Consider the following 25,194-nt stretch of genomic DNA (forward strand, 5'->3'; position numbering starts at 1 on the left):
AAAAATATAACCTCTATTGTACGAAAAATGTGTACATTTATGTTCTCTGTTTTCTTTGCTAAGACGTTTATGTTCTATATTGTTATTATCTCGTGTAGCAAAAAAGTAAAAAAAAACAAACATCCCAAAATAATGGACAAAACATAGACGGCTCCATGCTAAGATGCGCTGCATCAGTATCGTTTTGTGTGTGTCGACCAAGTTGGCTAATGAGTAATGAATACTGCACGATCAGTTGGATCACCCATACACCCTGTTGTGATGCTCAGGGCTAAAATAGTGTTGCCACGCGATGATGCTTTTATGAGCTTGGGCGTGTAGGGACTAGAGACAAATCAGGCGTATGATACTTTTGGGTTTTATACTTTTTAAAATTGGGGAATGTCATAAAAATGATTAGTGGGGATGAAAATGTTTAATTAGTATTACAACATGTAAGATATCTAAGAGAAATAAAGAATATATACAGCTTTTCATTCCTCATGAAAGACGATTTTACCAAACAAAATTAATATTTTCTTACAAAACCTACAAAAACATTTGAACCCAGATACGGTGAAGCTGTTGTGAGTTTCTGAGTTTTGTTTTTGTGAGTAGTTCTAATTCCCTCTTTCATCTATTTTTAATAGTTAATTAGTTAAAAATATTCATTTTATCATCCATTTAACTGGAAGTGATCTTACGTATATATTTTTTCATTCATCTAAATTATATTTTGGGGAGGGGAAGCGCATCAGTCTATATTGAGTCATTCTATTACTCAAACTTGAGGTGGTCTGGATAACTAAACCGGAATAAAACAACCAATAAATAGTAACTCCCTATGGAAGGATCTCGCAGTCTTAGCTAAAAAATCTGAAATCTGGTTCCGCGCCCGTGGAATATGAATAATGCTGAAGTGCGGGAAGCATATCTGTAACGTCTCTATCCTCTCCAACTCCGTCGCAAAACTTGGCCACGTCTGAGGGTCCTTTATCATTGCAATCAGCTCCTTACAATCCGTCCCGAAGCTCTGACATGTTGAGTGTTGAAGCATATTCTCCATCGCCCATCGCAGTGCTTCTACTTCCGAATGCAAGGCTGATTAGCGGCGAGTGAAATTCCTTTTTTCCATAAGTTGAATGTTCCCACCACTGTCCATCCATACCCATCCGCATCCATTGAATTGAGCAGAAGATGTCCAAGATCCATCTACTAAGCATATATTACCCAAGCTTATGACTTGGGTTACCACATGGTTATTATCCTGTACCACTGGTTGTACCACTTCGTTAGCATCAAACCAGGCTTTGCATTCACTTTCTGCATGTCGAACTAGTTCCAAATGATCTCTATATGTACCCCTAAAAAGTTTGTCATTCCTAGCCTTCCAAATATACCATATTATCCAGGGATAAGGATCCCTGTCTAGTTCTGGTTCAATAATGCTATTCTTCCTCCAAAACAGATAGTCCATATTTGTGTAGACACTTGATACGGGAAATATATCTGGGCTTGTCGGAGTCGACGATAATGACCAAACTTGAAGAGCTGGCGGACATTCAAAAATGGCATGGGTTAATGTTTCCTCTAGTTCTCCGCATCTTGGACAGTAATTGTCACACCTCATATTGCGTCTTGTTAAGTTTCTCGTTACTGCCACATGACCAGTTAACAGTTTCCATATAAGATGACATATCTTCTTCGGCGCCTTTATCTGCCACGCAAAGGCTTGAAGCTTAGTGATGCTTTGCTCTAGAACTTCCTTCTCAGCCGATGGCTTTAGTACATTCTGAGCCACCCAGTATCCAGATTTAATCGTGTATTGGCCATTCCTTGTGTAGCTCCAGCAAAAAGTATCCCAACGATGAGTTAAGCTTATGGCTAGACTCCTTATGAGAGGTATGTCCTCAAGACTGACATAATTCTCCAATAGACTAATGTCCTATTCCTTCGATACCTGGTCAATAAGATCGTTAACTCTCATATTCGGGTGCATATCTGGCGCTATGGGAATAGCTGGCCTCGCAGGAGTCGTTGAAACCCACGGGTCCTCCCACACCTTGACTTCATACCCTGAATGTATCTTCTGTCTGATCCCCAGTAATAACAACTTCCTTGCGGCAGAAATGCTTGTCCACACATAGGATGGGCTGGTAACAGTGTTCGCTCTTAATGAAGAACTCAATTTATAGTACCTTCCCCTCAAGACCCGTGCAACCAAAGAATCGGGGAATTGAACTAGCCTCCATAGTTGTTTTGCCAATAGCGCCAAATTGAAACTCATGGATCATACGAAAACCGATCCCACCCTCCTCTCTTGGTAAACAAACTTTTTCCCACTTTGCCCAGTGTATCCCTCTTTTTGGTGGATTTGAACTCCACCAGAATTGTGCAATGGCACTAGCAAGGTTTTCACATATCTCCAATGGGAGTAGGAAAGTAGACATCACGTATGTCGGTAGAGCGAGCAAAATTGATTTTATCAGCACTTCCTTCCCTCCTTTCGATAGCCATCTGCATGTCTATCCATTCACTCTATGCATCAACTTATCCTTTAGAAATGCAAAAAGTTTGTACTTGGAACCACTTATGTCTTCTGGGATACCAAGATAGGTTCCCATTCCTCCCTCGTTCTGTATTCCAAGCACATCTTTAAGCTCTTGTCTCATAGTCACATTAATCCGCTTACCAAAGAGTAAGGACGATTTATCAAAGTTAATACATTGTCCAGATGCTTTGCCATATTTCCTGACTACTTTACTTCTTCACATTCATGGGGCTCCGCCTTACAGAAGAAAAGGCTATCATCAGCAAAGAGAAGGTGGGATACTGACGAACACGCGCGTGTGAGGCGCATCCCTGTTATCTTCCCTTGGATCTCTGCATGATTAAGAAGGCTAACGAGCGCTTCCGTGCATAGAATAAAAATGAAAGGAGACAAATGATCTCCTTGACGTAAACCTCTACCGGGAACAATATTTCCTCTTGGCTCTCCATTCATAAGGACCTTATATTTCACCGACGTAATACAGCGCATTATCCAGGTGATCCATATCTCTGAGAACCCCATCTTGCGCATGACAGCTTCAATAAAGGACCATTCCATCCTGTCATATGCCTTGCTCATGTCTGTCTTAATGGCCATTCTCTTATTGTGTCCACTAGGTTTAGTTCTAAGAGCGTGGAACATCTCCTGAGCAATCATGATGTTGTCAGAGATCTGTCTCCCAGCAACAAAGGCCAACTGAGTCTCCGATATCAATCCTGGTAGCACTTTCTTTAATCTCTGGCACAAGACCTTAGAGATTATCTTATAACTGACGTTACATAAGCTAATGGGTCTAAACTGAGCCATCTCATTAGGCCTCGTTGTCTTCGGGATGAGACATATATTTGTATCATTCAGTCCAGTTGCCACTGTCCCCTTAAAAAGGAATTTATTGACCATAAGAGTCAAATCCTCCTTTACTATATCCCAGAATTTATGATAGAAAAGTGCAGTCATCCCATCTGGTCCAGGGGCTTCTCCGGATGCATAGCAAAGAGCGCCAGTTTGATCTCCCATTCGGAGACCGGAGCTGTAAGGTTATCATTCATAGCACCAATGATCGACGCTGGAACTTGAGAAAGTGCAGAACTTGAGCTCGAGCCTCTTCAATGTCCTCTGGGTTAGACGACTCAAAGATCTATCTAAAATAGCTAGTAACAATGGCTACTAGTCCTTCTTCATCCTCAACTATATTTCCATCTGCATCTAGGAGCTGCGTAATTTTATTCCTTGCTCTCTTTTGCTTAGTTAAGGCATGAAAAAATTTCGTATTTCTGTCCCCTTCTCTCAGCCAAAACACTCGACTCTTCTGATTCCAGAACAATTCTTCCACTTTAAGAGCATCAGAGAGTTCCTTCAACGCTGCTGCAATTTCCTCTGTTGTAGCGTTATCATCAGTGTACAGACCCTCCACCTTTTCCTTAAGCTCCTCCACCAATTTAGTCGAGTTAACATTATGTTGTCTCCTCCATTCACTCAAAGCTCTCCTGCAACTGGAAATATGTTCCATAATAGTCGCATGAGGAGGAAGATCAGGAGATTTCCATCCCTCAAGAATAACTTGCCTTAGTTCCTCATTATCCAGCCATCTTTTATCAAACTTAAATTTTCTTGATCTCCTTATTGGCTTTATGAGGATGTCTGCAAGAATCGGACGATGATCAGATCCCCATAGCCTCATATACTTCACAGTCGAGTGTGGAAATTTTTCATGCCAATCTGCGTTTCGTACTGCTCTATCTAAGCGACATCGAACAGTTGCTCCTCCTGCTCTCTTCCCTACCCAGGAGAGCATGTCCCCCGTGAAAGGAAACTCCAACATCCCACAGTCATTAAGCATCTGCTTAAAAGGGAGGAATGAACTATCAGGACGTTGTCTCCCTCCTTCTTTCTCATTATGATATGTGATTTCATTAAAATCTCCTATCATGAACCAAGGTCCATTTTTTGTTGTTGAGAAACGCATAAGATGTTCCCAAACTTGATCACGCCTTTCAAGTACAGGGTCCCCATAGACAAACGTCATATAGACTTTTATTCCATCAATGACTGCCTCAATGTCAATCATACGGTTATTCGAAAATAAAACAATAACACGAAAGTCATCCATAAAAAATAAAGCTAAAACCTCCGCTGAGCCCAAGTGGCTCAACAGTAAATAAATGATCAAATCCTAAGTCGGCCTAAATGTTTTGCAACAGCAGCCTTCTGTTCTTCGTCTCAGAAAGGAACACAAGTCCTGGGCGATGCTTCTGACACATCTCCGTAAGGCGTCGAATTGTGAGGTCGTTCCCAATCCCTCGACAGTTCCAACTGAGTGTCCTCATATCTGATCGTGGGATGGATTTTTGGAACCCATCAAACCATCACTTGTTGACGAACCACCTCTCAGCTTTTTTGAACTTTGGTGACACCTTGATTTTCCTGCATCAACATGAGACGATGTCGAACGCTTCCGAGGAGATCCCCGACGAAGAATCTCAAATTTTCTACTCGTAATGCCCAAAGAGACATTCGTTTTTGCACCATTCCGCCTGCTCTTAGACGGTTTGTCATCCGATCTTCCTATCTTGACTGAAGCTTGACGAGAACCCAAACTCTTCATCTCCGTAAGTTAAGAGATCATCATCACACACGTCACACTCCATCATCTCGCCATCATGCGGATCAGCAATCTCCATGTCACTCAGGGCACCTATGATCTGCTTATCCCCAACTCCCTCTTGTAGCTCCTGATCGATTAAGGCAGGAAATGAAAGCGCTCGAATAGCTTCCTTTACACGTTTAGTTACATTTTTTTCTATAGGAATATCAACCCGAGATGGCGTAACAATGGTATTGGCCAGTCTTCTTGTTACCGGAGCCTCTGGTGATCGCATTGCCTCAGAACCCTGCTTGCCATCACTTCCTGTACCCGCCGAATGTTCATATAAAACAATGTCTCGGCTAATAATGGGAGCCTATATTGAGTTTAAAATATTATATTCAAAAAATACTTATTTATATACTACATATTTATTCATTATATAATTGTATAATATTTTTTTCTAAATATTGTGATAAAGATTAATAACAATTTTGTAAAACGTATAAAATCTTACTGGCTAATCTCTCAAAGTCTGGTCAGCTCATTTGACAGACCAGCATATGTATCCAATCTATTAATTGATTTGTATTGACATTGTACATTTTTATATATTAAAAAATCTAAGACAATTTTTTCATATTAAATTAAATATTTATTGGTTATTGTATCATTTGAAAGATTTTCAACTAAAAATTTTGCTCGCCCCAACTGACATTCTAACAACTAATTTTTACTATTTCTTTTAAAATGATTTTTCAGTCTCATTCTAATGCACATATTCAGCCTGAAACAAGTTGAATGGTCTTGAGTTAGACAGTTCTCGATATATGCTCCAAATAGTTTATCTAACACTGTTCATGAACAAGCTGATTTTTTTTTTTTTTGAGCCAAACTCATTTTCTATGATTATATTAGCTTTTTAAATCATTAGAACTCCTTTTTATGGTCGTAACTATGGCTTACCCTAAATGGATATCTATATCTCTTCTTAAGAAGTTAAGATGTATTGAATGTACCAATAGCCTATTCGGATGGTCTGCCCTTTTAGGCTTAATTCCCTTCGGCCAAACATTAAGTTCTTCTCAATCTTCCTTGTATTTGAAATCCCTTAAAGATGGCTAAACCCTTAGTAATCCATGCAAAGGGATATATATGGATCAATCTTGACTAATTATGAGCGTTTAATCGCTTTAATAGCTAAATCGAGCAAATCGCGTCAATCAAATGTAATTTCCGTTGATCAGACCATCATTATATCTAGATCTTCTTCGCGCCTGCAGAGTCCGGCAACTGATTTGAACGACTATTAATTGATCTACATTGACATTGCAACTTTTTTTAATAAAACAACATTTTTATATTACAGATTGCACGACAATTTTTACACATTGAAATATATACTTATTTATTTATTTTTGTATCATTTAAAAGAAGAAGAAAGATCTCAACAAAAGGCTGTGTGTAAAGTATACTGAGTATAGAATATACAAACATATATAAATCACTAGTAGTATAATTTTCACCTAAATTAATCATACGAGAAGTTAACAGGCATAGAACTCGACGAGTTCGTGGACCGACTCTGGGCGTGACTCGTCGGCGTCGGCGTTCTCAAGCATCCAAAGGAGATGCTCAAACAAGACAACCTCGCACGACACGGCGATCGAACCGTCCTCGCTGCCGCATCCACCATCCATAGCCGCTAGCTGCTGGAAGAGCGGATGGCTCACGACATCAGAGCTCACCTGGTACGGACGCCGTGTTCTGCCGACGTAGACGGTGTGAAGGTCTTCTAAGGGAAATGCACTCACGGAGGAGGAGCGACCGTGATAGGCTGGAGTCGGTGGTTGGTTCAGCTTGGTGTTGAACGAGTTGACCTTCTTCAAAACTGATTTCAGCTTCATCAGTTTGTTGACTCCTTTCATCATTTTCAACTTGGTTTGGTAATGTGAAGCCGGAGATGTACGTCGGAGTCAGTTTCCGGTGAGTGGGGGAGAGAAGGAGAGAGATGTTTATGTCAAAAATAGAAGGGAGAACTAGGGTTCTTATATTAAGCCGACAGGGGTAGATTCGTGATTTTTACAACCGAATTGGAAAGCAAACGTTAATTATGATATTTATGTTTCATAGTGTCGGAGGCAATTTATTCGAGAAAATATGATCATCGATTAGAAAGATAAAGCGAGTGTCACATACGCTAAAAGTTTTTTTTGGTCTTTATATCAAAAACATGCATGTTATATACTCACATCACTCCAAAAGTTCTTGTTATGTCACATACGCTAAAAGTTATTTGGTCTTTATATAAAAAAACATGCATTTTATAGACTCACATCACTCCAAAAGTTTTTGTTATCACAGTCGTCAACCATATACATCATTGCTCCATAGAGCCGTGCTTCAAGTGTATCCAAAAAGGCTTTCGCCTAGGGCCCCCAAAATATATAGTTCTTTTAGGGCCCCAAATTTCCAAAAATTATTAGTAGTATATTGGTTTAAGTTTGTCATTTATTATTCAATACAAGTTCAATTATCTACATTGCTTTTTTAAAAAATGAGTATTTTATTTTATTGTTAATTTTCCAAATTGAAAAAATGAATATATGTTTTATATGTCAAACTCCTAAATAAAAAGGAAAAAGTGCAGCTTTATATACCAATCTTGACGATTCCAGTTTCTGTCGCCACTGCTGAAAGAAGCTTTTCCAAGTTAAAGCTAATAAAGTCTTATCTTCGATCAACCATGTCACAAGAAAGATTAAATGGTCTAGCAATTATATCGATCGAGAGAGAATTAGTTAGGAATCTAGATTATAATAATTTGATTAAAGAGTTTATTGAAAAAGAGGGAAGAAAAATTTTGTCTTAGTTTTTTAAAGTTATTGTCTTAATATTTTTTTTTCAAATATATATTGTACTATGATAAAAAAAAATTTATAAAAGGGCCCCATTTTTATATTCGCCTCAGGCCCCATTAAACTTTCGCATTGCTCTGTTGCTCCATAATGATTTACAAATTTGCTAACGTTTCAAACTACATTGTGGTAAGGACGTTCGAGTGTGTAGACTATAATTTTGCATGACTTTCTGTATATGTGTTTAATTTTCATTATATTCTTTTTTCCACTTGATTTCATCGTATTATTAATTGATTTTCTTATTTCTTTTCATTTTCCATGAAATTACAGTATTTCTATTTGATGATCACAAATTGATATTTGTTTTCTTGATGTAGGGAGTTCCCATCTTTTCCTATGTAAAGTTGATTTTCCTTTATTCAAAAAAAAATGTCGATTTTCTATGAATTAGCGTTTTTTGGAAGAATTACAAAAATCACAAAAAGACTATAAATTGCTTAACATCACTCCTAAACTCTGAAAATCAAAAGCTGATTCCAGTTAGCAGTTGCGGACAGTTGCGCAAGAATAAATAAAAATATTTTTAAGAAACTTATAATAAAAAAACTATAATATTAATTATTTTGAAAATTTAAATAATAGAAATACTAATATATCTTATATTTTAATTTATATTATAAAACTTTAAAACAAAAAATGCATTAATTTTAGTAATTAATATATACACATGTATAAATAAATCCACAAATATTTTTTAAAAAAATTAAAATAATATGATTTTTAGTATGAATACATACTTTATTATTTATAATAATATGATTTTATAAATATATACTTTATTATTTATAATAATATGATTTTTAGTATTTTATAATTATATAAAATATTAATATTGTTAATTTATTTAACTGTTGCTGTATTTGATAGTTAATCAGCTATAAATATCTGACAAACCCATCAGTTTCTAACTGTTGTACCAATTATGCAAATCGCTTGATAACGCTTACAATCACAATCACTTGCATTCGTAAACTTCTGCAACCACATCCGTAATCGATGCGTTTACACAAATCAGGCCTTACTCTCCGAACGTCACGTCACGTAGGTTCGAGGCCAGATCCGCGAAACTAACTTTTGCTATAGCCTCTAGTTTCAACCGTTTGAGCGAATTATTTTTTTTTCTTTTCGGCAATATTCATGGTGAATATTTATGTTCTTCTAGAGTTTAAGTTTGAACACATTCCAAATATGAAACATTTTGTTATTTATATAGTATTTTCATTTGGGAAAATAAATGTGAAATTGTTAATCATTTCCAAACAAGTGTCCAGGAGGCATATAAATGAAAACTATAAACTTTACCTAATCACTTGATGATAATGTTTTAATTCAACAACTAAAAGGAGATGGTTCATGGACTTTTAAAGTGCTTTTTCGAGTTCTTATTTGTTAGGTATGTGATTGGCTAGCTAGTATACTATATAGACTATTATTTCTTTAGATTATGAATTATCATCCTATTTCTTACACATAACATTTTTTTTTTTGACAAAGGCTTACACATAACATGTTACAAAATATATGTATTAAAATTGCAATTTCTTTGTCATTTTGTTGTGGTTAGACTAGACTCCGACATTATTCTTTTGTGTAGTTTTATTATTATTTACATTGTATTGGCGACTACTGTTATAGCATGTGAGTTCCCGAAGATTTGTCTTTCATTTTTACAAAAAGATATGATATCCTAATATGCCGACATAAGAGAATCGGCTATCTTTTTAATCATGTAATCAAAATATTAATATTTAATTACACCTCCTAGTTTATCTACTTATAATTTTTTTTTTTTTATCAAGCTTCTTATTATACTACAGATAGTGTTAACTAGAACTGCGAGAGAGAAAATGGTGGAATCTAAATAAAGATGAAATAGAAGAGCAACCACTACTCAGAACATTATGTAAATTAAATTTCTTAGAGAAAATTCAACTTCTTATTTTTTGGCGGCCTCTTCACATGCCAAAGCGTCAAGCTATATACCAACTATTTATCTCATGGGTCCGGACTCCGCCGTATGCACACCGTTTAGACGGCTTAATTTTCTTCGCCAAAACGTTAACGACTTTGGTTGTTGTGTTCTCCTTCAAATTAGATTGAACAAACGCTTCTTTTCTAAGAAATTTTGTAATTCAACAAAATAACAAAACAAATGAGATATAATGTAGAGACGATGTTGTTTAGCGAAGAAAAAATCTCGTTTAAAATAAGAAAAGTTAAAAGAAAAATTGGTCATTAAACAATTGTTCTTAAAAGTTAAAAGACAAATAGTCTTTGAATCACCGTTTTAAGTTAATATTAGACTATGACATGCGTTTATAAGCGCGAAAGTATTTTTTTAACAAAATTTAATTTATAATATCAATAGTTATTGTGTTGTTTGGAAATATATTTAATAGTATAATGTTATTTTCCATAATTAAAAGAGTAGATTTAACTATATAATATGAAAATATATTTAATTTAAAACTTACGAAAATCGTTGGATCCACGAGAATGATTCTGTTTTAATAAAAGAGATATATGATGTAGAGACAATCTCGTTTAGCGAAATAAATTTCTCTTTTTTGAAAGGGCAAGCTAAAAAAATTTCTATTGACAAAAACAAAATTTGCAGAAATAAAAATAAAATCATATTGATGGTGCAATTATCATTTTTATCATAATTATCGTATAAAACACTAATTGTCAGTATTTGTAAATATGAATAGTTAGAAAATCAGGCTTTCTTGCGCAAAACAAATAATTGAATGATTTTTAGAGAAAAATGAAAAATCTAGTTTTGAAATGAAAAAGGAGTGGCCAAAGATTCTAAAAGGAATAGTTTAGTACTAACACTTTCAAAGCTTTTTCACAAGAATTAGACCAAAGAAATAAGTGAAAGTATGTAACAAAATTGAATAGATTGTGTGTTCGTAATTGATTTTCTTTTGCTTATGTTTCTCTTCTTGTTTTTATAACCTGAAGTCATATCAAAAGTTTTAGTCTTAATAATTTTTACTCTGATTTTGACTGTTTTATTTGTTTGAATGTCTTCAATCTACTCTTTTTAGTTAAAGATATCAAATTTGATCCCGAACTTCATTAAAGATATAATTGTCATATCAAACTTATATAAAACTAAGATTGATTTGATTAAAAAAAACTTAGATTGCAAACCTTTCTATATACACTATCAAAACTATGTAGTTACATCATATTGAACTTTTAAAAGTACATATTTTATAAATTGTTTTTTACTTCGCTTTGGTTCTTGATTGCCTTAATCAAAGGGGGGAATGCACACATGTGTTCCCCCTTTTAAGTGATGCATGGCCTCTGGATATAAAACCAAACATGTGTTTGAGGAACCGTTTAAAACAAAACCTAGAGTACAATAAATGCTTAATAAACCGATTCTATCCCCCCTTAAGTCTATGTTGGTGAGCGAGGACCCTGTATTCAAAATAATATATCATTAAAACTATAGTCTGAAACCCAAAAGTTCTCCCTGTATTATTAACCCTATTTCTTCCAAATTATTTTTCCTAAATAAGGATCTTTTAATACCATTTTTTTTTGCAAATCCAATGTATGTTTCACACGGCGGAGATACATGTAATTATGTATATGATACTGTATGAATTATGGACTAATTAAGAAATAATTCTGACACCAGGGTTATAAAAAAGAGAGAAGCTTCGAATTGGTAATCATCATAAGAAATAATATCCTCCAGTCTCTACCAACTTAGATGATTGGACAATGTTGTTTTCAAACATATATTATGTAACATCAGCATGTAAATCCTTCTTCTGATTACAAAGATTGTTCACTACACACAGCGCTGGCTCAAACATTTGGTAGACCCTGGGACATAATTTTAAAATAAGCCATCCAACATATAAATACATGCAAATTAAAAAATTATTACTACAACTAAAATACTAAACAAAGTGAAAAAAAATAGATTTAGCAACTGATTTCTTGTAAATGTAACCACCAGAATCATAAAAATACTTAAGTTGTGTTTCTCCTTTTTCTTAACTTTTCTAGCAAAGTTTTTATACTTTGACATTGGAAAAACAGCAGTAGTCATCTAAAAAAAATCATAAGAAACGGTTTTATCGAGCTGTATTTACGCAAAATCCTGAATAATAGTTTCAAAATTAATGTCCTACACATGTGAGACATCGACCATCGTCAACTATACCAAACAGGAAGGACATGTGCAGAATCAAGTTGGTCTCTGTTGACCTATGCTTCCCTATCCACTTGCAAAGATTAATAACTGCTCTTTTATTCGATATTTGACGTATTGTCACTGATTCTGTTGCAATTGACACACGAGCTTAAACATTTGTAGACTAGTAGTTGAAATGATGCTTCGTATAATGCACTTTTTTTTACAAATGGAAAAGATAAGAAGTTACAAAAAGGATTTAATACGAAACATATATTTACAGCAAACTTCAAACCAAAAAGTCCAAAACAATGAAGGACTCTCTAACAAAAGTCTCAGACTATCATAAATTTCTCTCCACAAAGATAAGTGTTACCCTATTCTTCTGCTAGACTGCAAACTCAAACTTCCTCAGCTATTTTATTATTTGCTCTCCTCTTTGTAGTGTTACCTCTTTTGACTGTTGGTCATCACTGAAGTATAAAAACGTGGCACTGTGAATCCCTCTCTAATAGTCCATTCTCCATTCTTGCACCGTAATACCCAAATGTCCACAAGTGACAAGACCATAAGTTGGTGAAGTAAAAGGTAAAGGTAAAGTAGGTTCTTGTTGGAAATGGAAAGTTGAGAGAGCTTCAATGGCAGAGTGCTTCTCCGTATGCTACCCATTGTTTGAAGCTATCTGTAAAATCATCGCAAATTTTTGTGTGTACAGACGGTTCCGCTTCCATAGGTTCCTTTCCCTGCCAAAGGAAATGTGAAGTTTCAAGTGAAGATGTATGATACAATACATTACCGTATGAATCACCCTGCTGGGAGAACTTCACCAGACGATTTATTTTCATTAACTAACAGATTGGCTAAGACTCTAACCATTTCACGCTATTTTAAGTTTAAAACAGAGGAGTATAAACTTTGTAAATATAAGATAGTCGGCATAACTATCTATTTGTCCCAGGTTCAGTTATATATATATATATATTTTTTTTTTTATATCATCTGCTTGTTAACTCCTATTAGCAGCTACTTCCACTTTGAGCTCGTTCAAGAGTTTTAACTTCTATTCCATTTTTAGCCAATGGTTCATCCAAGTTTCAGAGAAGATAAAATACTGAGAGCTAGAACTCAGAATCAAGAAAATCCAACTCTCAATGTACAAAACTCGCTAGGAGATATGCAGAGTAGAAATGGGAAGATACTGACCTTTCTGCTGCTTGATCCACTCTCGCTCATAGCTGGCGGTGGCTGTTTTGCTTCACTGATGATATTCTCTGATGACGACATTTCTGCTGTTGAATAGCTTGCAAGCACTGGCGGCCTACCAAAACAGCAATGTGAATTCAGAAAACTGTTGATCATTCATAAGTAATAGTCATCAATGATGAAAAACCCCTTGGATATGTAAAATTTTTGGACTGACATGGATTTTTACGATAATGGCCAATATGATGCTATAGATATAGAAAATTTAAAGCTTCTATATAAGGAGATTTGATTGCTCAATCGACTGCTTAAAATCATATATTGCTCTCTTTAATGCACAGTACTTTTACCTTAACGATTGATCGTTATCGCATAGATTTTCCGATGAAGAAAGCCATTCGACATCAACAAAATTTGAGACACTAGACATGTCTTCCTGTTCGGACAAGTAATTGGAGTTACTACCATTATGTTGAACCTTCCGCGCATCTCCAAAAAAATATGTGCTAGGCATTGACGGAGTACACCTACAAAGATGTTACAGCTGAAGATTCAGACAAACAAGAGAAACAAGTGTCACTATGTACTAGCACACACAAATTCTATGACTACATGCAGAAACACAACCACCTCATTAATTTAAATATGGATAGAATTGACATGCACAAGAATAGTGCTAGACCCACCGAAAATTATAATGCATACATCGCATAGACACTCAAGCTTAAAGGAAACAAACGTACATATATTATTTAGCTATGATCAGGAGAAAATGTAAGAAAGTTAAACAAACCTCGATAATGCTACATAACCAACAGCTGGCATGTCTGGTGACGACTCTGAAATTATATGAGTCACCTGGTGTGAGGATTCAAAGCCTTTACGTGATATGCTTTCATGCTTGCTACTCATCGCAGACATAGGTGTGCGACCTTCATGGAGAATATTCCCATCTGATAAGCACCTCTTCACAAAAAACCTGGAAACATAGTTTCAAGATATGTGATATTCAAAAATATTTTGTTCACTTTTAAGTCTAATAAAGATGGGATATTCATCTACTAAATAACAGATCAGACTCAGGTTATATATGCATATACCTACATGGTTGTAGTCACAGAAACCTACCTTTCATCTTCCCCCATGTTCATCTCTACATTTTGCACATTTGACTGGGAATCTGAACGCAACTCCCAAACCGCCTGCTTCCCTTGTTCAGGCTGGAAAGTACCTAGAAATCTGAATATAGAAAGTCACAAAGGCCCAAAGAATTTCTGTAAGACTTTGGGATATCATGGCGTAACATGTTTATATGAGAGAGAGGGTGACATAAAGTAGTTTACATATTAATGGCATCTTGCTTATCCGCATCCATATATGTGTTATTATAATAGCGTTGCAGAGTCCTCAAGAACTCTTGTGACTGGGTTGCTGCTCTCCACTGGCCTCTCCTCTCACTGAAGACCTATTGTGCACACCAGAAATAATAAGAATCGACAAAGCGTATCCAAACAATAGCGAACATAATGGTAACTTAAGGCAGTTGAAATGAACAAATGAATCTGATGCTCTGTCAGGAATTGGACAAGGAGAAAAAAGGTTTACCTTATTGTGAGCTGCAGATCCACCATACTGATAAGCTAGTGTGTCTCCCATTCTCTCATATAAAACCATTAATGAACTTGACAAAGGATCATCAAGTTCTATTGTTGGAGCGTTCCTAATTCCTAAGGCATGGAGCTGTTGACCTAGAGCAGCCCAACCATATGCATATTGTGCAACATTTGTACGGTCAAGACAATCTATACAATTGGTTCTCAGCACGCCCCTCTGGAGTCTACCAGGCTTGCCATCATAATCGCCACTAGCAACATTCTTAGGGGGAAAACTCTTCTCAACGGAATCAAATTCCCCACAATCATCGTCAGAACTATTATGTGGAGACATTTCGGCCCGGCAATTTTAAGACATCAGTATTGTAAGAACTAATATACAGTTAGCCAGAAAATAACTTTTCTAAGAGAATTATTATTTTTTAAATCATTTTCCACCAAGTGGTAGTTGAATGCTATACCATTTCTAAAAAGTAACACAATTACGGAAAGTTGATCGAATATTAACAAGTTATTCGCATTTGCAGGAAAACAAGTAGGGACTACTAAGGTAGAAGAATGATTCCATAACTACTTTGACAAGCCAAAAGGCTTACTTAGAATAACAATTAAGTTACAGAAGCTCAAGCAAAAAGGCTTACTCAGAAGAAGAGGAGCTCATATAACCCTCGAGCTTCATTGATGGGGTAACTTGATGATAAAAGAAACCGGTTAGCATCAAAGCACATGTAGCTACTTTGCCAAGAAGTGCCAACACATTCGCTGTTTTGCTGAAATAAAGACAGAGAAAGGAGAAAAGAGAAAACTGGTTTTTATATAAAGTTGTATTTCTCAAATACATTATTTGAAGCAGCTGGAACGCGAATTTAAAAGGATACCTCTGAAAATGTTTGTGCAAGTCCCAGTGGAGGAATCTTAGACGATTTTCTTCAGGCAGATCTTTGTTTATAAAGTCAATTGCATTGGCAAACTCTGCCCGGAGAATTGACTCCCTGGGTCTCCTCTCTTTTGTCTATTTGATTGTCCAAAGCAACAGAAAAAAATCAGTGAAAGCTTTGAGGTGTGAGAGTATCAAAATGACAATGCACACACACTAGTTCTGTTCGTTAACATTTTAAGTAGATTAAAGTGCAAGAAGAAGCATCACTTGCCAATAAAGATACCTAGTCTGAAATGATTAAGACATGAAAGATGATAAGAAAGTGAAAGCAAGCTTGAAAAGGCAACTCACCTTGATCAAGTTCAGAATAATGATGGGGATTCCATATCGCTCTGCAAGGTTCTCAAAATGAAGTCTAGTTGCCTCATAGATCAGGTCCCTTTTTGACACTGGAAAATGACACTGAGGTATTCAAAAACAGGGGAGAGAGAGAGAAGGGACCAGGCAGTATGATAACACTTACATACTATATCCGGCTTAAGATTCATCCGTGAAGTCTCCTGTGACCAAAATAGAGGGATTGAGCCACGATACTGCACAACAGAACTTATTTGCATGGGATGGTCTTCAGGAACGTCCTCAGACAGTATCTGCTCCGTTTCGACATCATTAGCAACATTGCCACTTTCGTTTATTCCTCGTTTCAAGTACCTAAGATCAGAAGGGGGTTTAGAAGAAAAGAAGCACAATAACTACCACAAGTCGTAATATTGAACAATGCTTGCGCATGTATTCTTCTGTGATTAACAATGTGGCCATTATTTGAAGTTATAACAGTCGTGTTTACCAAAGAGCACGAAACTAGGGAGTGATGAAAGCGGATACCTTGTTCCAGCATTATGACGGGAACGCCTAGCAATAAGAGTGAGTTTGAAATTCCTTCCAGCCTCAGAAAGTGATGTCTACATGCATAACATAATCCAGTTTCAGCACCCATGAATCTAAACAGCACTGTGAAACTATCAAGGTATCTGAGAATAAAGATGCTAGTGTATCATAGCTGTATTTGAAATAGCACGGCAAGAATATCAAAATTGATATATAGCTATAACTAATTGCTGAGAAAAGAAATGAATTTTTTTATTTGATTCGGGAAAACTTTCTGCTCTGGTAGTGAGGTGCAGGAGGAAAACATACAAATTCTTACCTGCTTAAAGAAACCATACACCAATGCGACAGTCCACACGGTATTCCGAAGATGATGTCGAATACCACGAGTCAGGAACTCGTTCCACACAAACATTTTCTTATAGAGGGTGGTACCACCACTGGCACTCTCATGGTCGCACATATTCTTCTGGAAACTTCGCATTATGTTGTAAGAATAGCTGAAAAAGAAGTCCTTTGTAAGGTCCACTACAGAAAGGAGCCTCTTGTACCTGTTAACCAACAACAGATAAAGAGACGCCAAGTGTTAAATCGCTTCAGTTCATATAAATAGTGGAGGTGTGCAATAACAGCATTATCTCTTTTCACCAAACAAAACACAACCTTTGCTCAACAACAAAGAAAGTCATAATGAAACAAAAGATACCTGTTCTCGTCTCTTGAATTCGCAATGTTGCAAAGCACGCTAGAATTCTGCAATGAGATGATCTCACTCTTGGACACTTCATAGACCCTGTGACCACAAATGTCACCTATCTCTCTTCTTTCAGTTATAACCAGCATATAGTATGGTCCCAGGAGCTTAATAAACCCTGAGACCACACAAAAATAATAATTAAAATCATCAAGGTTCCTGTAAACACAACTCAACATAAAAAAAAAAAAGAAAAAAAAACACAAACCAATGATGCCATAACAGAGAGTGACAAGTTTAAGCCCTCCAGTGGCCTTGTTTCCTTCGTGTATCCGTTTAAGCAACTCGTAGCATTCTTTCTTGGTATAAGCAGTAGAATCCTCACTGACGTTAAGCTCAGACGCATCAAGGCGGTCTATCTTGAGTACTCTATACACTCCACTACCATTCCAACCAATCATGTAAAAGAAAAAAAAAAAAAAAAAAAAAAAAGATATCATCTTGCAAGAAAAGACTCAAGGTGGAAGCTATGTGTGTAGTTTTACCGATTGAGTCTCAAAGAGTTTAAACTCTTGCATAGAGCCAAGAAGGGGAGAGCCTCCATTCTCCATTGACAAAGAAAGAGAGCCAAAGCTCGTTACTTTTCACTCACTCTTGCAAACAATCTAAAGAAAGATTCTTCTTCTGGTGGTGCTTCTCTCGAACCGAAAGAATGCGACTTTCGGGAACAGAGACGAAGAAGGAGATCAATATACTAGAAAGCTCGAGCAAAAAAAGGAAGAAGGAAAGCTCATGTTCCGAAAATCAGAAGGTGGAATGACGAATTGGGATTCATTTTTCGGAGAATAATTTGAAGCAGCGAGAGATGATGTGATGATATGTTTCAGCTGTTTTCTTTTGTTTCTGTGTCAGACAGAGGGAAGGGAGGAGAAGATTTGGATCGAGAAGAGAGAAAGAGACGACGAAAGCCACAATTTTCTATTTTTATTTATTTATTTATAGGGATTTGCAACCAAATTAATTAATAAGATTAAATAAATAATAGCCCGTGACGATGCTATAACCTACAGCTGTCTCGGCTCTTATGGAATGGCTACACTTTCCTCAAGTTGTCACTCTTTCCTTCCTTTTTTTTAATATTTATTGACATCCTGATTTTCTTAACCAAATCATTAGTGACTCATTTTTAGCAAAGTTAAACATGTTTAGATTAGATTATCAGAGAGATGCTGACGCCAACACACATTTTGAAAGAAATGAAAAACAATACTGATGGTAAAAAGGACATGCAAACACACGTTCTGTCCGACTAAGACATTTGACTATATGATGTAAAGGATTGTTATCTTTCCTTTTTGTTGGGCTTAGCGTGTTCGGTTGAATATGAATTAACTAAGCACGGTGCAGCACCACAAGACGTTTTGGTCGGAAATAAAATAAAATACTGTATATTGAACAAATGCTTGATTGGTGCCCTATAATATGCACATTTATACGCAACATTGACAGCTTAGTTGATCTAAATTATTGCTATAGTAATTACTCATTTTGTTAGTGTGATTAGTAGTGAACTACAGTATTAATATTGCTTTTACACACAAGGCTTTGTACACACAAAAAAAAGCTAGCAACTTTCATAAACCTACCACGTACAAACTACAAAGCAATTTTTAACAAGACTTGAAAGAAGCGCCACTAACATTTCATAAGACGATGGGGGTTAAAGGCTTCTTCATCAGGTCTTGATTACTTTAGAAATCAGCTTATCCTCTTATTGGGCCTTACTAGCCCACCGATCTCTTATCCCCCAACCAACTTGACCCATGAGTTATATATTCTAAAAACAACAAATAATAATGTCTTATTTTAATATTTTAAAAAGAGGGCCCAACCGGGTTCGAACCGGTGACCTATTGATCTGCAGTCAATTGCTCTACCACTGAGCTATGGACCCATCATGTTGATATATAAGTTGTCAATAATTTCTCTACAACCTCACATGGTTTAGTTAATTATCTAGTACGCATTTTCTCAGCAAAATCACTTCCCATTTTTCCAATGCTAAATAAAGCAAAAAATATTGAAGGTTGAATGCATATATATATGACGAGTGAGAAGACAATTCATTAATAAGTAGATTAGTATAAATGTCATTCAAAATATTTAGAATGTGGGAGAAAAATACAATAACTGAAAGATTAACTAATCGAATTTAGTTTGGGAAGTATTTTAAGATTTAGTTTATACTATATAAAACTAGTTTATGGTATGCACCTTATGTGGATTAACATACATACCTAACAAATTTTAATTTAAATGTTTATTTTATACAAATTTCAAATTATTAAATTAGATATAAATTTTAATGTTTTATATTTTATTTATGAGACGTAGAATCATAAAATTGCACTAATCAAATCATTCTTAAATTTGAAACTAAACACTTATTGTATTTGCGAACTGAAAAAAAAACCCGGTGGCATTGAAAAGAGTATAAACAATCACAATGCATAAAACATCAACATAATAACAATAGCCAATAAATATTATATATTATCTATAATTTATATTTTAAAAACAGTGAGACAAAAATATAAAATAATAAATAACAAAAAATTATCTCTATATTCTCTTAGATTATATTTATATATGCTTATTATTTATCAATTTTAATGTTATTTAATATTTTTATCCTAGTTTTTCATTCTTCCAAATACTTTTAATATTTTTGGGTTAATTTCTATTTTGTCGTTTATATAATATTTATTATTTTAGTTTTAAATATATTATTTTGATAACATTTGTGATTTTACGGATCAAAATATAATTTTATGTTCATCATGTTTAAATATTAATTTATTGTAGGTTAGGAATATGGTCTTTTAATAGTCAAAATACATAAAATATTTAACATAAGTATACAGTTTATATTTTAAGATATTTCTAATGATGCTTTACTTTTAATCTTAACTTTAATTTTGTAATAATATGTATTTGGATCAATATTTTCGATAAGAATCGGAGAAACTGCTATAATATTAATTATTAAAATCATAACTAAGTATAAGATAAACATAATTATGATATTATTATCAGTAGAATTTGTTTAATATCTATTGTTAATATGATAATATCTATTTATTAATTAAATATGCTAAATATCATGATAAGTATATATATTAAAATACTTTTTAGAAAATAATAGTATATGTATATTGGTAGAATTAGTTAATATTTCTTTATTAATTATCTTAAATATCATGATAAATATATATATATAAATATATTAAATAATATTAATTAAACTAATGACTTATCTTAAAATTATGGAGAAAATGACAAATCCGCAAATTTACTTCTACAATTTTAGTGTAGATAAGGATTATTATTTTAATTTTCCCACTTGATTTTGCTTGTTTTTTTTAAGGCTTCTTATTTTAATCAATGTTTAGAATAATATTGCAAGCAATCTTCAGTTATTAAATTAGTATTAGTATACTTCTTAAAACCATATATATAAATATATTACCTATAGAATATGTTGAGATCTAATCATAATTATTTGCATATTAAGTTTTTAATCTGTACATGTTGATGATTTTACCTTTTGGTTCAACTTCTCTTGTTATCCACATTGAAGTTTTTTTTTTAAGTTCTTCTTTTTTTTTTGCCTTAACTTCATTTGCTTTTGCCTTAACTTCAAATTCAAAACCCTGGTGGACTTTGCCATATATATAATTTTCATGGTAATTTATAATTTTACAGTTACAAAAAAGTATAATTTTATCTTTACACATTTTACCAAACTTTATTCATTGAATGTCTCTGTTACCAAATCTCAACCCATTAAATAATTTCCTATTTTGGTATTTGACAAAAATAATCATGTATTAGAGACTTGACTATTCCATTTGTTATATATACGCATGCTTCCCTTTTAATTATTTTGAAACCAAGCAAAACAAACTTTGATTATCAAAATATTATTCAAACGATGGATTTGTCAAAGTCCCAACTTGCAGCACTTCTCATCTTATGTTCTTTGCTATTTGTTTCCCAATCAAAAAGTAAACACTTCTTTATTTCTCTCTCTTGTTAAGTTATTTATAAAACATGTTTGACGAAATTTACGTCTGTAACTAATTATAACAGAATTACCTACATACAAATTAGTAGACAATGTTCTGGAGAACAATACATAATTTCTTAAAAAAATTGTAATAAACTTATGATCATTGTCGTTTTTTTGGGTTAATTTATAGTATTGAAGATAGAAGAAAAAGGCAACCCTGACGAATGTAAATTTAGAGGTGGGTGCAATACTAACGAAGAGTGTAAAATTCCATGCGGACCGCCTGATTTCCCACGGGGAACTATTGGTTTATGTGTGCGAGATCCTTTTGCTCACTCTGCCGTACATCTTTGTTGTTGTGCGCCTAAAAATTCATCATAATGAATGTTGGTCAAATATCTATATTATTTATGAATTTAATGAGATAATAAGAATATTTTTGTTTTTACATGTTAAGTAGCATCAAAAGTTGCATTTTTTTTGGAACACAACTTTCATCATCAAAAATTGTATAATCATCTAAAAACATAAGAAAAACGAGACAGAGCCGAATAAGTTATTATCCTCCGCATCAAACACATCATAATACATATGTATAGCTATCCTAATGTACATATTAGTTAGATATTAATTTTTATTTTCATTTTCATAAAAACTAAGGATAAAGATGCTCTAGTGTCTTCTATATATTAATTGAGGATCTTTTAAATAGTTATAAACTGAATTTTATAATAATTAAAAAAACCAATTCCTATGCGGCAGTTGTTTATGACTTGAAAAAGCTGACGTGGCGCTATTATAGAGCATTTTGGTGAGCATAGTTTAAAAAGAAACTCCTTAGAAAAATATAATTACGGATGCTATTGGACAGTCGTATATTACATACGACTCATCACATAGTTTTATTAATAGCTTGAGTCACATATCATTTTACTCACCCCGTATAAGCCGTGGAAACATAACTATTCCCTATATATTAAAAGGGAAACATTACAACATTTGAGGTAGCCATGTATCATCACAACAATGATTATAAGAATCTCTAGAGAAATATGTTGGTTCATCTAAATATATAATAAGCTTTTTATTAAATTAATCATAAATTAATTATTAATGTTCTTCATTCTTTCCATAAATAAAAATTACGAAATTACCTAATAAAGTATATATGACAATTAATGATTTTGAATAATAAAGATTTGATTAAAAAATAGTGTATTCTCTATCATTTTTTTCAATTTTAACTTATTAAAATAAATTAAAAAACCACATTAACCATATAATAAAATTTATATTTTCCCGTATATGTGATATTTTGAATTTTTAAAAATAACTATAAATTAATAAAACTGGTAAAAGTCTCACATTGAAATTTTTGTGTACCATGGTTTAAATATTTTTATGACAAAGTACAAATGATTACAAAATCATATAGATAAAAAGAATCATTTAATAAATATTGCGATTAACTATATGAATATATATATATATATATATATTAATATCGTTTAAATTAACTATATACCATATAAAATACATAAATTTTTAAATTTTGAAGTTTTATTTGAACAATTTTTTTGATAAAAGGTTTGAACAAATATTGACAACTTAATAGTCAAATTTTAAATTTTGCATTGATTTTTTTAAAAAAATTATAAATTGTAAAAACTATTAAACATCACACAATGAAAAAAATTGTTATCAGTAATTCAAAGTTTTTGTTATAAGAAGATACAATGATCAAAAAAATATGAGTAGAAAAAATGATTTAATAAATATCAATATTAAAAATATATTATATATCTATGTAAATATAATTTAAATTTAAATATAGGCCATATAAAATAAAAAGTGTGTTTGTATTAATAAAATTTATTTATATGTTTGCATCAATTTGATAATATACGTAATAGTCACTGTTTTTTTAATATTTAATATATATTTATTATTTCATAATGTGTAAAAAATATATAATATGTAAAAATAATTTATATATAATGTTTATCCCGCGCAAGGCGCAGATCTTAATCTAGTATATATATATATATATATATATATATATATATTTAAGTCTTCTAAGTAAGATTTACGTCTTCTAAGTAAGAAAAAGTGGATGACGATCAAATTTTCGAATGTTCTCTTTATGCCAAACAATACAAAGGAAAAGCTTATACGAAAGTGCTGTGGATTATATAAATAATGTCTCTCTATGGCAAATTAAACGTGTTTTGATGTCTCTCTATGGCAAATTAAAAGTGTTTTGATGGTGTTGGCATGCTCGCAGGTGAGATCATGTTAACTTTATGAACATTGTACCAGCAAAAATGATAGTAGGTTAAATAAATGTTGTGGCTGAACATGTTAATCAGATTAAAAATAGGGTTTTGTATTGTTATTGTTTGAACCGAATCCAATCGATCAAATAATCAGACCGGTTTATAATATTAATCTTCTCAGCACCATTGAACACATTCAAATACTTCAAAAGTAGGAAATTAATAATTATGTATTCATTATTAAATGGTTTGTTGCTATAAGCCTTGGTCGTATTTGAATAGGGCTATTATATATCGAATATATTGTATTTAATACGAAAAAACTTTGGGTACAAGGCATGATGTGATATTTATATAAACGATGGCTACCAAAAAAGGTGCGTAACTGTTTCTTAAAACCTATTCTAAAGTCATCAAAATACACATGGCCATCTCATGAAAAGGTTTAACGTCCCCTATGTTAGTTGAGAGGATCATTGGAAAGTTGTAACCTTAAATTTGTACTAATTAAAAGAGATCATGTTTAGGTATCACTTAATTAAGATGACAATTTAGCTTATGTGGTAGATTAAAAATCAATTGAAAAAATATTGGTCCAAATCCAATTCTTAGGAAACATTATATTAACCCAAAATATAAGAAGTGTGTATTCTTTCCTTAACTAAAAGCTACGAAATTACCTAATAAGATTAATATATATATGATAATTAATGACTATGAATAATAAAGTTTTGATAACAATGTTTGCATTCTTCTTCATTTTATTTAATTTTATATTATTAAAAAAAATTAAACAATCACATTTTTTTCTTATATGTTATATTTTGAATTTTTTTAAAATGATTTAAAATTACACAAATGAGGAAACCTTATATGTTATACTTAAAAAAAATTTAAACGACTTTAAATTACAAAAATAAGGAAAATTTATATGTTATATTTTTCTTATATGTTAGATTTTTCTTATATGTTATATTTTGAATTTTTTACAAAGATTTTAAATTACAAAAATGTAAGTTTTCCTTAAGCATACAACTAAAAGCACTAAAATGACATGTATCAATTCGATAGCTGATCTGAAACCTTTCAAAACCATATGGAAAATAAATGTCAAAAATAATTCAACTGTCTAAAAGTACTTTTCACTTTTTCAAGAATATGTTCGGTAGAAAAAATAAAGTTTTTGTGTTATAATTTGTTTAATGTCCAATACGATCAACCAATGCACTACAAGAAAACAGCGATATTCTGACGGACATTCCGACGGAAAATGAAATCCTCGGAATATACCGACGGAATTCCGAGGAAGTACCAATCGGTCGGAATATTCCGAGGAAATTCCGAGGAAATAAATTTTCCTCGGAAAAAACA

At 33.3% G+C, this 25,194-nt stretch overlaps 2 protein-coding genes, 1 long non-coding RNA gene and 1 other non-coding gene across 7 annotated transcripts; 1 reads left to right on the forward strand and 3 right to left on the reverse strand.

The window, feature by feature from the left end:
* Positions 1 to 6,610: 6,610 nt before the first annotated feature.
* LOC106326620 lies at positions 6,611 to 7,109 on the reverse strand. The gene has a single exon (XM_013764545.1). The coding sequence runs from the start codon at positions 7,043 to 7,045 to the stop codon at positions 6,662 to 6,664; it is 384 nt and encodes a 127-aa protein (XP_013619999.1). The 5' UTR covers positions 7,046 to 7,109; the 3' UTR covers positions 6,611 to 6,661.
* A 5,291-nt stretch (positions 7,110 to 12,400) lies between these two features.
* LOC106327630 (phosphoinositide phosphatase SAC4-like) lies at positions 12,401 to 18,429 on the reverse strand. Of its 4 annotated transcripts, XR_001267493.1 has the most exons (17): positions 18,017 to 18,429; positions 17,744 to 17,943; positions 17,488 to 17,653; positions 17,101 to 17,332; positions 16,779 to 16,855; positions 16,417 to 16,604; positions 16,245 to 16,342; positions 15,892 to 16,025; positions 15,655 to 15,783; positions 15,006 to 15,354; positions 14,744 to 14,865; positions 14,529 to 14,639; positions 14,194 to 14,379; positions 13,751 to 13,927; positions 13,401 to 13,515; positions 12,765 to 12,940; positions 12,401 to 12,632 (listed from the first exon to the last, which is right to left on the reverse strand). XR_001267493.1 is itself a non-coding variant. In XM_013765837.1 (16 exons), exons 1-16 carry the CDS (start codon positions 18,084 to 18,086, stop codon positions 12,833 to 12,835), a joined length of 2,490 nt encoding a protein of 829 aa, XP_013621291.1. In that variant the 5' UTR covers positions 18,087 to 18,429; the 3' UTR covers positions 12,401 to 12,832. The 4 variants fall into 4 exon arrangements, 3 of the variants coding, with proteins under 3 accessions (XP_013621291.1, XP_013621290.1, XP_013621289.1); XM_013765837.1 differs by having other exon boundaries at positions 12,401 to 12,940; positions 17,744 to 17,975; positions 18,021 to 18,429; XM_013765836.1 differs by having other exon boundaries at positions 12,401 to 12,940; positions 15,006 to 15,330.
* Positions 18,430 to 19,357: 928 nt separating this feature from the next.
* Positions 19,358 to 19,429, reverse strand: TRNAC-GCA. The gene has a single exon. It is a non-coding gene; the product is annotated as a tRNA-Cys (tRNA).
* A 1,994-nt stretch (positions 19,430 to 21,423) lies between these two features.
* Positions 21,424 to 21,996, forward strand: LOC106326616. The gene is made up of 2 exons (XR_001267288.1): positions 21,424 to 21,542; positions 21,738 to 21,996. It is a non-coding gene; the product is annotated as an uncharacterized LOC106326616 (long non-coding RNA).
* Positions 21,997 to 25,194: the final 3,198 nt, after the last annotated feature.

The sequence above is a fragment of the Brassica oleracea genome, chromosome C2, assembly GCF_000695525.1.
Source record: "Brassica oleracea var. oleracea cultivar TO1000 chromosome C2, BOL, whole genome shotgun sequence".
Lineage (NCBI taxonomy): Eukaryota > Viridiplantae > Streptophyta > Magnoliopsida > Brassicales > Brassicaceae > Brassica > Brassica oleracea.